This window comes from Vicia villosa, linkage group LG2 (assembly GCF_029867415.1).
Source record: "Vicia villosa cultivar HV-30 ecotype Madison, WI linkage group LG2, Vvil1.0, whole genome shotgun sequence".
Classification (NCBI taxonomy): domain Eukaryota; kingdom Viridiplantae; phylum Streptophyta; class Magnoliopsida; order Fabales; family Fabaceae; genus Vicia; species Vicia villosa.
In genome coordinates, this window is record NC_081181.1 from 106,510,707 (window position 1) to 106,526,299 (window position 15,593).

Here is a 15,593-nt window from a genome sequence, read left to right on the forward strand (position 1 = left end):
TATTCTGGGTTCTCTCCATCACAGAAGGCAATCGTTCTCCTCCTCTTACATCAGTCCTGATCACAAATACACTCTCTTCTGCATTGGAAGAAGAATTGAACTGAACATCTCCAACATTCTGTTTCAGAATTTGAAGTTGGCTATTGAAGAGTCAAGAGATGAAGAACGTGAGAAGTACCCTCACCTTCCCAGATATACTATTCTTTTCGCCAGAATGATCTCAGATATTCTGATAGAAAGTGAGTTGATGGACTCTCTAAGGACTATTGGAACGTCTAGGTTCTTTGGAATGATTCATGGCCCTGTCATCAATGGTGTTGATTTGTTAAGATTGCAACTTATCAGGGAGACAACTTCTGCTCCTGTGATCCCCACAGATATTCTGTCTAGAAGAACTCCTGTGGAAGGCTTTGCTACATTGTTCCAAGTAGAACTTCACAAGGCCGTGAAGCATTACTTGGAAGCTTCTGTTAGAACTCAATCTTCTGTTGATCCTGCGTGGATTCGTGGAAGAGTGCTTCCTTCTCAAGCTTATCTTCAGAAGAAGGCTCAGAAGAAGCAAGAAGCAAGGCTGAAGAGAAAGGCTGCAGAAGAAGCTGCTAAAGAAGCTAAGAGGCAGAAGGTTACTTATGACCCTCTTAAAGTAGATTCTTTTCAAGCAATAAGAACGGGTAACTTCTCCATGCAAGTATATCAACCACATCCTTCTGAATCTCAATCTTCTATCCAAACTCCTCCCTCTGAACCTCAAAACACCTTCACCATTCCAAATCCTCCTCCATTATCTCTTTCTACACCTGTTTTGAACCCCACTCCACTAAATGTTTGTCCTCCCACACCTTCTGATATCCCATCATCATCAACCCTCCCCACTGCTATACCATCCTCATCAATCATCTCCATAGATATTCCATCGTCTTCAACCACAGCATCCACACCTTCTTTATCCCATCCCTTTCCTACCAGAAAATCCAACCCATATTGCCTTCTCTACCCTGACTACAAATTCACCTTCAATCCTCTTGAACCTGAACCTCATATTTACCTGGAGCTGTTCAGAAATGAAGTTATCAGTAGGCTGGATCTCTTGAAGGATGTCTTCCTCAATGATCTTGATGATGTTTCAACTAGAAACCTCTGGAGAAGCTTTCGCCAAGATTTTCAGGTGGGAGCTATGGCTGTTCAGAAGAGACTAGTGGCTGCTGCTCCTGGTTATGCTGGCTATCTTCTTGAAGTTGATACTGGTGTATATTATCATCCTATCAGAAACAGAAGAATTCTTGAGGAGAAGATGTTTGTTGATGAGCTGCTGGACAATCCTTGCAGAGATATTGTGGTCTGGAGACCTAAGTATCCAGTTCTGACTGGAGACTTCAAGTCCTTGTTCGACTTTCTGAGGGAAAATCCTTCTGAAAAAGACCCCAATTTGGTCATTCTAGAAGTTGTTGACCCGCCAGAAGTTGAAGGTCCTTCTGCTCCAAGGAATCTTGTTGCCATTCTTCAAGCTCTTGAGAATGGAGATTCTGATCTTCCTGCTGCAGAATATGAAGGAGATGCTTCTATGGAAGAAGCTGGTGTTGAATATCATCCTGCTGGGACTATTCCTGTTGAGGAAAATCAAGGTGATGATCTAACAATGGAAGCTGCAGTTCAGAATGTTGTCCATCTGAACAGAAGTTGTGAAACTTCTTCTGGTGAACCCTCTCTTCTGGTGAAGACTCTATAGGTTATTCAGAAGAACCAAGCTGAGCTATCTTCTCGCATGGACGCGCAAGATACTACCAATGCTAAGTTCCGCACTTTCATGGAGAGGCAGACTGAGAGCAATGCTGGGATTCATGACATGCTGGCCAAGATTATGTCTAAGCTAGGGTCGTCTTAGTCCTTTTTTGTGTCTTAGTTGTTTCTCGTTGTTTTTGCATTTGCTTTCTATGCATCCTCCTTGTACTTTTGACAATTCTCCTTTTGCTAATCAATGAAAATTATCCTTCCTTCTCTCATATTGTTTGTTTTTCATCTGAATCTTTTATGTTTTTTGATGTTATGACAAAAAGGGGGAGAAAATGTGATAAATGATCTGATTTATATTATCAGTTGCTGGGAGAAAGTCTCCACAATTCTAACAAGAATTTGCAAGTTCTATGTCTTTGAGTGTTTTGCAGGAAGTGAAGATCTTCTTAAAAGCTCAACATGAGAAGCAAAGACATGAGGAAAAGTAATTATGTATGAAATCAAGCTCATGAAAATTGAAGCAAGCTGAGTGATGTAAAGCTTCAAGATTAGAAGCAAGAAGGAAGAATGTTCTGATATTCTGATGATAGAATATGCTCTAACACATTCTTATTCCTTATATGTTATGATGCATGTTTTAGTTCTAAATATGCTCTGAAACATTATTGTTTTTGCTCTGATACACATTATATGTTCTGATACATATTTTATGTTCTGATTCATTCATGCTCTGACTGTTGTCGTTTAGTTTGTTCTATAACATTTCAGGATGTAGAGATGCTCTGATGATGCTCTGGTACATTCAACAATGTTCTGATACAATCTAGCATGCAATGATTCAAGAAGAAATTCAAGCTCTGAAGCTGTCCTATGGAAGCAAGAATCAGAAGCTATGAATGTTCTGAAGATCTAAGCATATGTGATCGTCTCAACTGAAATGGAAAATACTCAGGGAAGTCCTTTATTTATAAATTTCTTCCAGTATTTATTTCAGGGGGAGATTATTTATCTCAGGGGGAGATTGTTAATCTCAGGGGGAGACATATTCACACACTATGTTTATATGCTTACGCTATAGCTGTTTAATTGTCTTTAGCCATCTGATATTCTGATCGCAAATTCATATCATTTATGTATGTTTTTGTCATAATCAAAAAGGGGGAGATTGTTAGAACAAGATTTGTTCTGATCAATATTCTTAGTTTTGATGATAACAATGTATATGATTTTTGTATGAGATAATGTGGTACTCTAATACTATGCAATTTCCATTTCAGGAATTATATAAAGAGTATGCACAAAATCAGCGCAAGAAGCACTGACTCAGAAGGTTTAGCATGCAACATCAGAACATGGTCTGGCAAGACATCAGAAGATGGTCAAGCAGAATCAGAACATGGTCTATGGAAGCATCAGAAGGACTTGAGATCAGAAGCAGAAGCACTGAAGTTCTCATGGTATCACACTAAGAAGCACTTCAAGTTCAGAAGACAAGAAGATGCTCTGCACCAAGTTGTTTGACTATGATGATATTCAAACGTTGTTCACACAAACATCAGATCAGAAGCAAGTACTAGCTGGCAGGCTACGCTGACTGACAAAAGGAACGTTGAAAGCTATTAAAGGCAACGTCAGTAGACACAGCGAAAGCAAGGCTCGAGGTAGTTGACAAAAGAGTGAAACATTAAATGCAATGTTGTACGGAATACGCAAAGCATTAAATGCTCCCAACGGTCATCTTCTCAAACGCCTATAAATATGAAGTTCTGATGAGAAGCTACATGACGAATCACGAACTCTGAACCAACTTGCTGAAACGCTGTTCAAATCAAAAGCTCTCAAACTTCATCAAACTCACTATATTGTTGTTGTAATACTTTAGTGAGATTAAGCTTAAATTTAAGAGAAAATCACAGTTGTGATAATAGCTTTATTAGAAGCATTGTAACTCTTAGAATTTGTTTACATTAAGTTGTAAGAACTAGAGTGATCAGGTTGTTGATCAGAATACTCTAGAAAGTCTTAGAGGGTATCTTAGCAGATTGTTCCTAGAGTGATCAGGTTGTGATCAGTATACTCTAGAAGACTTAGAAGTTGTCTAAGTGGAAAACCATTGTAATCTCGTGTAATTAGTGGATTAAATCCTCAGGTGAGGTAAATCACTCCAAGGGGGTGGACTGGAGTAGTTTAGTTAACAACGAACCAGGATAAAAATCATTGAGCAAACAATTTTTATCTTACAAGTTTTAAAGCTACACTTATTCAAACCCCCCTTTCTAAGTGTTTTTCTATCCTTCAGACATCACCAAGAATCGCATTAGGCATGGCTTCAAGGTTGTAGTGTTGTAGTACCTCCATTTTTGTAGTTGCTCGATGGATAGCTCTTTGTTGATTTTCTTCTATATGTAAGGGTCTCTCATTCAAAAGGTTTGCGCTTTGTTGTTTGTTGTTGTACTAGATTGTAGATGCTTACTAGGAGTTTATTTGCTCCTTGTATCCCGAGTGTGGCATAGAGTTATTGAATTTTCTAAGACATTTTCCATCCAAGTGTTTGCGGTGGCGATTGTTTCAATGATTAATCTTAGAGCATATGCTGACGAGGCTAGAACGGTGGTAGAACTTGGAAAGTTCCTTGACTGACTGCTCAGGAAAATTAAATTTGGTGAGGCGAGATATCACTAGAATCGGGCTACCCCCTAGCGACAAAAAGGGGATCTTCATGAGTGGAAACAAGCATCAGTGTGACGAGGACAATTATAGGAGCAACATTGCAATGAGCAGTTAAATGAGTTTATTTGGAAGCTATCTTTGCTGGTTTAGAAAATTCACCGTGAACAGACCAATTAACAAGTACGGTTTTGCGACACAATAGAGGATATTAGAGGAATTTGACATGGATTTTAGTGATAATCAAGAAACGATTCCCACAGACTTCGCCATTATTACGACATGGAATATGAAATCGATGATATGATGATGAAGTGTTTCATGGAATCCCTCAGATACGTCGATGAGAGTCTCTGGTAAAAGGATAAGGGGTTACCTACAATGTACAATGTTAGCACTCTAGCGCTTAAGTTAGTGAGGTTAGAGAGAGGTTATTAATAGGAATAAATGAATCTTATTATGGTGTGATGCATAATCACGCTTATATGTGGATGGGGGGTAAAAAGCTCATTGGTGAGTGTGGCGTGGAATGCGAAAGATCGTTGGATTGACTCCAATAAATGAGATAAGCGTGTTAATTTAGGCCGATGCGTGATTCCATAACAAGGGTCTACTTTTTTGTCATCTTAAATGAGGATAATTTTAAGTTGAACTATTCGACTCGTCTTATTGAGTCATTTAATCTCTCTAAAATCTAATTTTTACATATAATTCCATAAGCCTTTTTTTTAATCGTAAAAGAATTGAGTTGTACATAAATCTAAGTGAATTACTCATACACATAACACCCATAATTAAAAAAAAAAAACTCACTTTTCAACTCAAAATCAAATATATAATCACACATAATCAATAAAATAAAGTTTCAAATCACCTAAATTGAACTTAGAAATCATTATAAGAAAATAAATTCATTGGTGTGTATGAATTTTGATTGGATATCGATAATATCTTTAGTGTAAAATAAAATATAAATTTTAATTAATTTTAATATAAAATAATATTAAAAGATGACATACTATTAAATATTATCATTTTATTGGATAAATGTACCATCCATTAATAAAATTCAAGAGTATCATAATGTTCAATCAAAAAGTGGCTAATTATTAGTTAGTTCAGTAGTGATTGGTGCTGGACTTGGTAGGAAGAATCAGAATTCAATCCCTCTTAACTATGATCGGGAGGAGACTGAACACACATGATGTCTGAATTGACCTCCGAACCAGACTATATCGGTGGTGATAGTAAAAAAAATTGTTATTTTTAAAATAAGAGAAAAAGCCAAGAGGAATAAAAGTGGAGAGATTAGCTGCAGACAAAATGAGAGAGGAAAATGAATTTAGAAAATTTTAATTTTAAAACAGTGGTATTTAAAAAAAAAATCAATATTGAATACTTTCATGGTGGACCTCACAGTATTATTTCTTTATGGTCATTTTTGTATTTTTGTGTACTACATACATAGCTTTGCAAGAGAGAAATAAATACATGAACTGTTTTCCACTTGGTAGTTTTTAGGTTACAGTTTTCCACATAGTTAAATATGACGTATTTTAAAAGATGGTAAAAGTAAGTCAATCTTTTTTCAATGGACTTGATTCCATAGGTGAATTTACAGGTAAATATTTTTAGATTTTGTTCTTTCATACTGTGCTTAAATATTTTTTAACTATGAGTTATTCATAATATTTTATTTAATTACTTAATAAATCAAGATTTTCAAAATAGTTAAATAGATGAGTTTGTGTATAGTTCAGGAGCTTTGAGGATAAACAACTGTTACATATTTTTTATAGTCTTTACTCAACAGTTGAATTACTGTGACAATAAATGACAAACACCAAAATACATAGAAATGATGCTGATCACAAATCTAATTTCCATGACCTCAAGTTCAAATAACTTTTCCAAACTTGCACCCTTATTTTCCCAAACATGCTCATATATAGCAAATAAAATCAAACTAGTACCTTTAAATCTTTCATAACAATAGAAAATCTTCAACTCTTGAAAATTTTCTCTAACATAAAATATGAAAGAGGGGCCAACAAAGTGTCATCATTATTCTAATGTTTTTGCTTAGACACAAAGAAGCATCTTTAGGTGTGGTGGTGTAGTGCCATTCTGCAACTTCATCAGAGTTTCAAATCTCTAGGCCATAAATTTTATCTTAGTTTATTCTATATGGTCTTTTTTTACCTTTGTTTTTGAAAAATAGATAGATACTTTTACACACATAACCATAACCATACACATTCACTATTGAGAACTGAAATAGTTCAAAACCCAATGACTCAAACCCAAGAAGAAAAGTTAAGAATTTGATGCAAATGTTTTCATTCTTTTCAATGCTTAACTCTTCCTCTTCCTCTTCCTCTTCCTCTTCTTCATTCATATTCATATTCCTTTCTGTCATTATCCTCCTCCAAGTCCAACTCCAAACCACTTTCTCTTTCTCTTCTAGTCCTAATAATCCTAACCATGAAGTCACTACTCTCTTCACATGGCTTCATTCTTCATCTCCACAGCCACCACCTCCATACTTCTCTGACTGGAACATCCTTGACACAAATCCATGCAACTGGACCTCCATAACATGTTCTCCACTTTCCTTTGTCACTGAGATTAATATTCAGTCCATCACTCTTCAGCTTCCTGTACCTTCAAACCTCTCTTCATTTCAGTTTCTGAATAAACTTGTCATTTCTGATTCCAATCTCACAGGAACTCTTCCTTTGGACATTGGTGATTCATCTTCACTCACTGTTATTGATCTTAGCTTTAACAATCTCGTTGGTTCGATTCCTTCGAGTATCGGAAAGTTGCATAGTCTAGTGAATTTGTCTTTGAATTCTAATCAGCTTACTGGTAGAATCCCAGATGAGATAAGTAACTGCATTAGTCTGAAAACTCTACATCTTTTCGATAATCAGTTAGGTGGAAGTATACCGAATTCGATAGGAAAATTGTCGAAACTTGAAGTTCTTAGAGCAGGTGGAAACAAAGATATAACTGGGAAGATTCCAGAAGAGATTGGAGAATGTAGTAATTTGACAGTTTTAGGCCTTGCTGATACAAGAATATCAGGTTCTTTACCTGTTTCTTTTGGTAAGCTTAAAAGGCTTCAAACTTTGTCAATTTATACAACTATGGTTTCTGGTGAAATTCCTAAAGAGATAGGTGATTGTTCTGAGCTTGTTGATTTGTTTCTGTATGAAAATAGCTTATCAGGTTCTATTCCTTCAGAGATTGGTAAGCTGAAGAAGCTTGAACAGTTGTTTCTATGGCAGAATGGACTTGTTGGTGCTATTCCTAATGAGATTGGTAATTGTTCAAGTTTGAGAAACATTGATCTATCTTTGAATTCTTTATCTGGAACTATACCTTTGTCTTTAGGGGATCTTTTAGAGCTTCAAGAGTTTATGATAAGTGATAATAATGTATCTGGTTCAATTCCTGCAACACTTTCAAATGCAATAAAGCTTCAACAGTTGCAAGTTGATACTAATCAGCTCTCGGGTTTGATTCCGCCGGAGATTGGGAAATTGTCGAATCTTTTAGTGTTTTTCGCTTGGCAGAATCAGCTTGAAGGAAGCATTCCTTCGAGTTTGGGAAACTGTAGTAACTTGCAAGCGCTTGATTTGTCGAGAAATTCGCTTACTGGTGGTATTCCTTCTGGACTATTTCAGCTTCAGAATTTAACAAAACTGCTTCTGATTTCCAATGACATATCAGGTTCTATACCATCGGAAATCGGTAGTTGTAAGTCTCTTATAAGGTTAAGGCTTGGAAGCAATAGGATTACTGGAAGCATTCCTAAGACAATTGGAAGTCTCAAGAGTTTGAACTTTTTAGATTTTTCTGGTAACCGTCTTTCGGGTCCGGTTCCTGATGAAATAAGAAGCTGCACTGAATTGCAGATGATAGACTTCAGTGCTAACAACTTAGAAGGCTCGCTTCCGAATTCGTTGTCGTCGCTATCTTCACTTCAGGTATTGGATGCTTCTTTTAACAAGTTTTCGGGTCCGTTGCCAGCGAGCTTAGGTCGCCTTGTTTCGTTAAGTAAGTTAATCCTAGGAAATAACTTGTTTTCGGGACCGATTCCTGCATCACTAAGCCTATGCTCAAGTCTCCAACTTCTTGATCTTAGTAGCAATCAGCTCACTGGAAGCATACCAGCTGAATTAGGCCAAATCGAAGCGCTGGAAATCGCTCTCAATCTTAGTTGCAATTTATTAAGTGGAACGATACCGCCTCGAATATCTTCTCTTAACAAGCTTTCCATATTAGACCTTTCATATAACCAGTTGGAAGGAGATTTGCAGACTCTCTCAGAGCTTGATAACCTTGTCTGCCTCAATGTTTCTTACAACAAATTTTCGGGCTATCTTCCCGATAACAAGCTTTTCAGACAGTTAACGACGAAAGACATCACTGGAAATCAAGGACTTTGCACTTCAGGTCAGGACTCATGCTTTGTAAAGGATTCTAGCAAAACCGATATGGCGTTGAATGAGAATGAGGTAAGGAAATCGCGTAGGATTAAGCTAACCATTGGGTTGCTGATAGCGTTGACAGTATTAATGATATTTATGGGGATAACTGCTGTGATCAAAGCAAGGAGAACCATTCGAGACGATGATTCGGAGTTAGGAGACTCGTGGCCATGGCAATTCATACCATTCCAGAAGCTAAAATTTTCAGTGGAGCAAGTACTGAGATGTTTGATTGATAGGAATATAATCGGTAAGGGATGTTCAGGTGTTGTTTATCGCGGTGAAATGGATAACGGCCAAGTCATTGCTGTGAAGAAACTTTGGCCTATAACAACCGATGAAGGAGAGGCATTGAAGGATTTCAAAAGTGGAGTTCGAGATTCGTTCTCAGCTGAGGTTAAGACGCTCGGCTCAATCCGTCATAAGAACATTGTGAGGTTCTTAGGTTGTTGTTGGAACAAGAAAACAAGATTGCTTATTTTTGATTATATGCCAAATGGAAGTTTAAGCAGTGTACTTCATGAGAGAACTGGAAATTCTCTTGATTGGGAACTTAGGTTCCGAATTCTGTTAGGTTCTGCAGAAGGACTTGCATATCTACACCATGACTGTGTTCCGCCTATAGTACACAGAGATATTAAAGCCAATAACATCTTAATTGGACTTGAATTCGAACCTTATATAGCCGACTTTGGCTTGGCCAAGCTTGTCGATGATGGAGATATCGGTCGTTCCTCCAATACAGTGGCCGGTTCATATGGATACATTGCTCCAGGTTAGTCTGACTAACTCATTAACATATTTCATACTTATCTTTACATCTTCCAACAGATTTTTCGATAATTTTTCTTAACACGTTTAGTTTTGACTTTGAAATTGTCTCAGAATACGGATATATGTTGAAGATCACAGAAAAGAGCGATGTTTATAGCTACGGTGTAGTTTTGCTAGAAGTCTTGACTGGCAAGCAACCGATCGATCCAACAATACCAGACGGATTACACATTGTTGATTGGGTGAGACAAAAAAGAGGACTTGAAGTGCTTGATCCTAGCTTACTCTCGCGACCAGAATCCGAAATAGAAGAAATGATACAGGCATTGGGAATAGCCTTATTGTGTGTAAATCCATCTCCTGATGAAAGACCAACAATGAGAGATATAGCTGCAATGTTGAAGGAAATAAAGCATGAAAGAGAGGAATATGCGAAATTCGACGCGCTTTTAAAAGGGTCTCCTGCAAATGATTCAAAAGTTGCTGCAGCATCTTCATCAGCATCAATCATGCAAAGTTTGAATACAAAAAGCAATAATACAAGCTTCTCAGTGACTTCATTGCTTCATTCATCTTCAAGTTCTAAGCTGGGTTTCAAATGATGAATTGGTGATATGTTTTTCTAGTTATTATTACTATCTTTCTCTATGATCCTTCTGTTATATGTATGTAAATTTTGTTATAGTTGAATTGAATTCAACAAATAGATCCAGAAACTGCGAGTGTGTGGCTTTTGGGAGTGTGATTGTTGTGTGATGATATCTAAATAGTTTGAACTTAGCAATGTTATAGTTCAAATTCAAATAGCAATGAATGTAAGCAATGTTGGTGATATTATTATTGATTTCAAATAATGATAATTAGTTTGATAGATGAAGTATCCAATATATGTGTATTTTTGTGGTTTACTTATGATATATAGAGGAAGAATTATAATTAAATATATCAACTTGGCAAGTTTGTAAGAAAATACATAAAGACCCAAACAAATGACTACATAGTATAGATATTAATCTAAATCATGACGCTCTCTCTATTTCTATTGCAAAGTAAAAAATAGGAGAGATGGGCTCTAGGAGCTCAGCTCGGCAAAGTCAAGGTAGATCAATCTGAAGACTCAGAGAATATTTATAGATTATTTATCAAATAAATTCTTTTATCTACACTGTGAGTTGAAGTTATAAGCGTTAGTTGAAGTCATGACTTGTGCAGAATTAATCCTTTAACGATATTGGCTATTTTTATTAGTAATATTGTTGATTATTATTATTTTTTATCTTTTCTTTTGTATCATTACAAATAATTAAAAGACCTTCAAGTATTTTTAAAAAATTAAATAAGAACCTTATGTTAAATGTATGGTAATAATTATTTTGACTTTTATTAAAAATAACATTATTATGATTATTTTGTTGAAAAAAATAATTACTATAATTAAATGATAATGATAAATAGTACAAATAACTGTAAAAATACTACTAATGAAATTAAACTCACATAGAATTACAAACCAGAAATAAACTATGTACGATATTTATTAAAAAAAATTATGACAATTTCTTTGTAGCTCACCAGGAACAAAATTGGAATAAAAGAAAAGGGGGTGCCATGTATAAAAAGAGGGGTGGCATGTAGATTTCTCATCGAATTCATATTGAAAAAGCCCATCAATCAAAGCCCAAAAGCAATTCCAGTCTGAAACAATCGACCAGCAGCTACAAGAGGCTTCCGTCGCGCTCATCTCAAACAACTATCCTCACTCCGCCGTAAACGAATACCTGTGGTCGGCGTATCTGAACTCTACTCACACGGCCGAGTAGCTCATCCTCCTCACCACAATTCACTCTTCTCCAAACCCTAAAATTTTTGCGTCGCACTGAACTCACCTCAATCCGTCGCTAATTCCCCAAAACCCTTAGAAACTCTTTCAGGTTTTTCCTCTTTTCATTCCTCTCTTTCGAATTTTCCTTCTCCTCTCTATTCTACTGCGTATTGTTTCATAGATTTTTCATACAAATCAATGGCTTGTAGACGCTGCCTCTTGCAAAGAGGAATTAACCTCATAGATCGTAGGTTTCACCCTTCTTTCACCTATGCTCTCCATAGCGACGAAGCGAAACGCGATAAGCCCGAAGAGAAACCGTCTTTAGCAGGAATCAGTAATAGTTTTATTCAAACAAGATCCTATTTGCTTGCACTTATGAGGCAATATATATGATTGTTGTATTTTCAAGTTTGTATATGACAAATCAATGTTAGGAATTTAGAGCTCATATTGCTCTCATTGGAATTTTAGCGGCCTAATTTTCTGTGAAAATTTTGTTATATCTGTCTAATATATATCAAATTGATAATCTTTGACTCTAATATTATGGTAAACTGACAATGCTTGACACTATTTATCAAATTACATAATATCTGCTTTACATTTAATACCAATTATTATGTACTACTATTGTTTCATTTTTACTAGCTAATACCACTGTAAGCTTAGAAGTTTGTAAGCTGATAGCCGTCAAGAATCCGTGCCATTTCAGCGCAAACGGCTATTATGCTATACAGCTATAACATTTTTGGGATTCGGTGTAATCTGAGATTAACCACATAGGACTATGCACTTTTTAATGGTTGAGCTTTTTTGGCCCTGACTCAAGTGAGTCAAGATGAGTGTGCTGGGTTAAATTGACAGTTCTGTGTAATTCACCTACTACATCATATTTTACAAGGAAATAATCCTATGGTTCTTTTTTTATCATGTATTATTACTAGCATTATGTTATTTGATTGCTCCGTATTTGTGTTCACTGTTGGGTGATTGTTGGTTTTGTTCAGTCTCCCATAAAAGAAGATGCCTCTGGGGCTAATTTTAGGAATAGGAAGGGCATTTCGAAGGAAGCGTACATCGTCGCTCGATATTCTATCGCCGAAACGAGCTCCCCGGGGTTTTTACAAGGGAAAGAACTGCCAGCCCACTGGTTTCCACACTCGCAAAGGTTTGTTTCTTCAATTGAAATTCATCTATTTTTATTTGATTTTAAAATTGAACGATAAAATACACTTTTGTACTAGTCCAATATTTTATCACTATCTCTGGACTCCATGGCTTAGGCTTACTTGATTGCATGACATATTTTATTTTTGGAGCAAATGAGGCAGATTTGTTCCTTGTTGATTGTGCTCATACTGATACTAGTCACCAATATTCGTATTGTTGTTATCCTCTAGTTCTCCTTACAAGTAGAGAACCAAAATGCCAAATGGCTTCATGTAGGGGCTTTGTCTTCATTGACAATGTTTGCTGATTAGATCAGCCACATTACTGACTCCAGTTTGAAAACTTGGTCCTAGAAACTGTTGTTGTCGTAGTTATAAGTTTGAGGGGCTCACTGTTTGATAAATGTTATTCATTATGTTTTACGGTGGTACTTGTGTTTTTCTCACGGATCAAAAACACACTGTACCCCTTGATTGATATATCGACATTGTACTTTTCACCACAATTTTCTATAAGCATATTACTACATGAACCCTTTGTTGTAATGTCCCTCCGGATATCTAATTTAGTTTAAAGATTAAGGAACAAGTTAAATAAGATATGCAACAAAAGTAAAAAAGAACTCTTTTTTAAGCCCTCAAATTCTGAAGGATGTTGTTATTATAGTTATTTTGAAATACCCAAAGCAAGGATGATGTAAAAGGAGTTGCAATGCATCAAATAACAATTCCATAGTTCCAAGTCAAATAGAGTTTCCATTTAACTAGAACATTCTTTGGAGAAGCTTTTGCATTTCTGTACCATTCTGCACTTTGTTTATTGAGTTACAATTTCTCTGTTTGTATTTCTTGTTTGTTCTGAGTTTCTCTGTCAACATTTGTTAGTCAAGGGAAAAGCTACTTGAACCCAAATCCCTCCTTTAGTGGGAAAAACCTGGCAACAAGAATTGTTGCTCAAGTGGCCAAAGCTCAAACATAGAGGGCAGAAATAACTAGGCTAATATTTTGGTACATTATCTCTAAAATCATCCAAAAAAATTAAATTACCTCTTTTAATCTAAAGAGAGAAATATAATAGCAATTTATTAAGCTACTTGCAAACATTTTGCTGAAGCTAATGATGTTGCATTCGATCTCACTCTGAATGGAATGCACAGAACCCAAAAGCTAAAGTGCTTTTAATCCTTCAATGATTTGTAAATTTGTTTGGTTTTAATTTTCTGTGACTAGTTGAAGCTGCTAAGTGTAAAAGATGCTTACTTGTATTTCACTTTATCTTTATGATGGCTCATAGTCCTTATTATTTTATTTTATTTTTGTTTTGTTGGAAGAGATTACTTGCATTTCTAGTCCAACTTTAAAAAGTTGTGGACTTTTGTGATAATTTGTGTTGCTTCTCATTTTCTGGATGTCCATATAGTAACTAAATGTGACTTTATAAAACACCAGATTCTTTATTTAAGGCTGATTTATAAAACTCAGCATTGCTTATTTTGTTAAATCATGAAGCACATTTTATATTAATGTATTTTTTATACTATGAATTTGAATGTAATCCTGTACATTTTCAGGTGGGTATGTGGTGTTGCCGGAAAAGTTACCAAACTATGTAGTTCCTGATTTGACTGATTTTAAGGTTTGCATCTTCACTCATTTAATCTTATAATTTATTGTCTTATTTTCTTTCTTCCTGTTTTCCAAGTCAACATTTAGATGGAAAACCATTTGTAACTTAGGTGCTTCTTCTTTGATGATAATTTTGACAATGTTCCTTTAGTTCCTTTCTCTTGTGTTTGCTTTATAATCATGTTTTAGCATAGTTCGGTTACTAAATTTCTCTTCAATTACGTTGTTTTGACAGCGGAATAGCAAGAACCAAGATGTTTGATTCTTATCGTGTTGTTATTCTGTTTCATTGCTTAGTGTTCTCTCTTTTTTCTCATAAACTAGTACTGTAGACATCATCTAGCTTAAAATGTCTGCTTTAGTGATCTGAAAAATAGATTCATTCTTCTTAGCCATAATACCCTATTGTTTAGGTGAAAGCAATAAAATGGAAATTTACTGATTCATGTTATTCCTCTTGTATGCAGCTCAAGCCATATGTATCCCAGTGTCCCATAGAAGCGAACTCTGCCGAGGCTTCTCAAACGGCTAAATAATCAAAAAATTTAGTAGTTTAGAATACTTCTTCATATCCATGAATAATTTGACTGGCACAAATATCTGATACTGTGATTGGATATAAGCGCGGAGATTTTGAATGTGTAACATGATGAGTTAGACTATTCTAATGTTTCTTTTCAATCATTTGTGTTGGAAGTGGAATGCTAAATAGACTTCAAAACCGATGTAGGAGTTTTTGTCAATTATGAACGAAATGAAATGATTAATGAGGAAGCCAATCATCCCTTCTACTAATTTGCTGGTTAGGGATGGCACATTCCTTTTCCTGTCATAGCCATTTATGTATTTAAGTTCGAAGAATTCCAACACATTATTTATCTTAGGAGAGTTATTATGATTATATTTGTCGCCAAACCAATGTTGTCAATTACGCATAACAAAATAGTGTTTTTTTTCAAATTACACTATGCAATAGTGCTATAGTGCAAGACAAACCCTATTTGACAATATTTTGCTGAATAGTGTTACGAAGTAACAACAGGAAGTTCAAATTATGTTATGCTTGAACAGTATTGTGAAGTTATAGCTGCTATTTAACACTTATCTTACGTCATATATTTGTACATATTTAGCAGTGTAATTGTGCAACTCACTATTATTTGTATTTTTAAGCATTTAATCCATGTTCTTATAGCCATCAACCTTTTGGTTTCATCCAACTTCTTTATATTATTGAGGTTTTTTCTTTTTGTTTGTTTCCTTATTTTGACCATTGTTTTAGGATTGTTCTATGAATATAAA

General features: G+C 35.5%; 1 protein-coding gene across 1 annotated transcript; it reads left to right on the forward strand.

Moving 5' to 3' along the window:
• The first annotated feature begins 6,341 nt into the window (after positions 1–6,341).
• On the forward strand, positions 6,342–15,086 carry LOC131649742 (LRR receptor-like serine/threonine-protein kinase RGI1). The gene is made up of 5 exons (XM_058919500.1): positions 6,342–9,672; positions 9,783–10,270; positions 12,517–12,664; positions 14,237–14,301; positions 14,759–15,086. The coding sequence occupies exons 1-5, from the start codon at positions 6,726–6,728 to the stop codon at positions 14,825–14,827; spliced, it is 3,717 nt and encodes a 1,238-aa protein (XP_058775483.1). The 5' UTR covers positions 6,342–6,725; the 3' UTR covers positions 14,828–15,086.
• Positions 15,087–15,593: the final 507 nt, after the last annotated feature.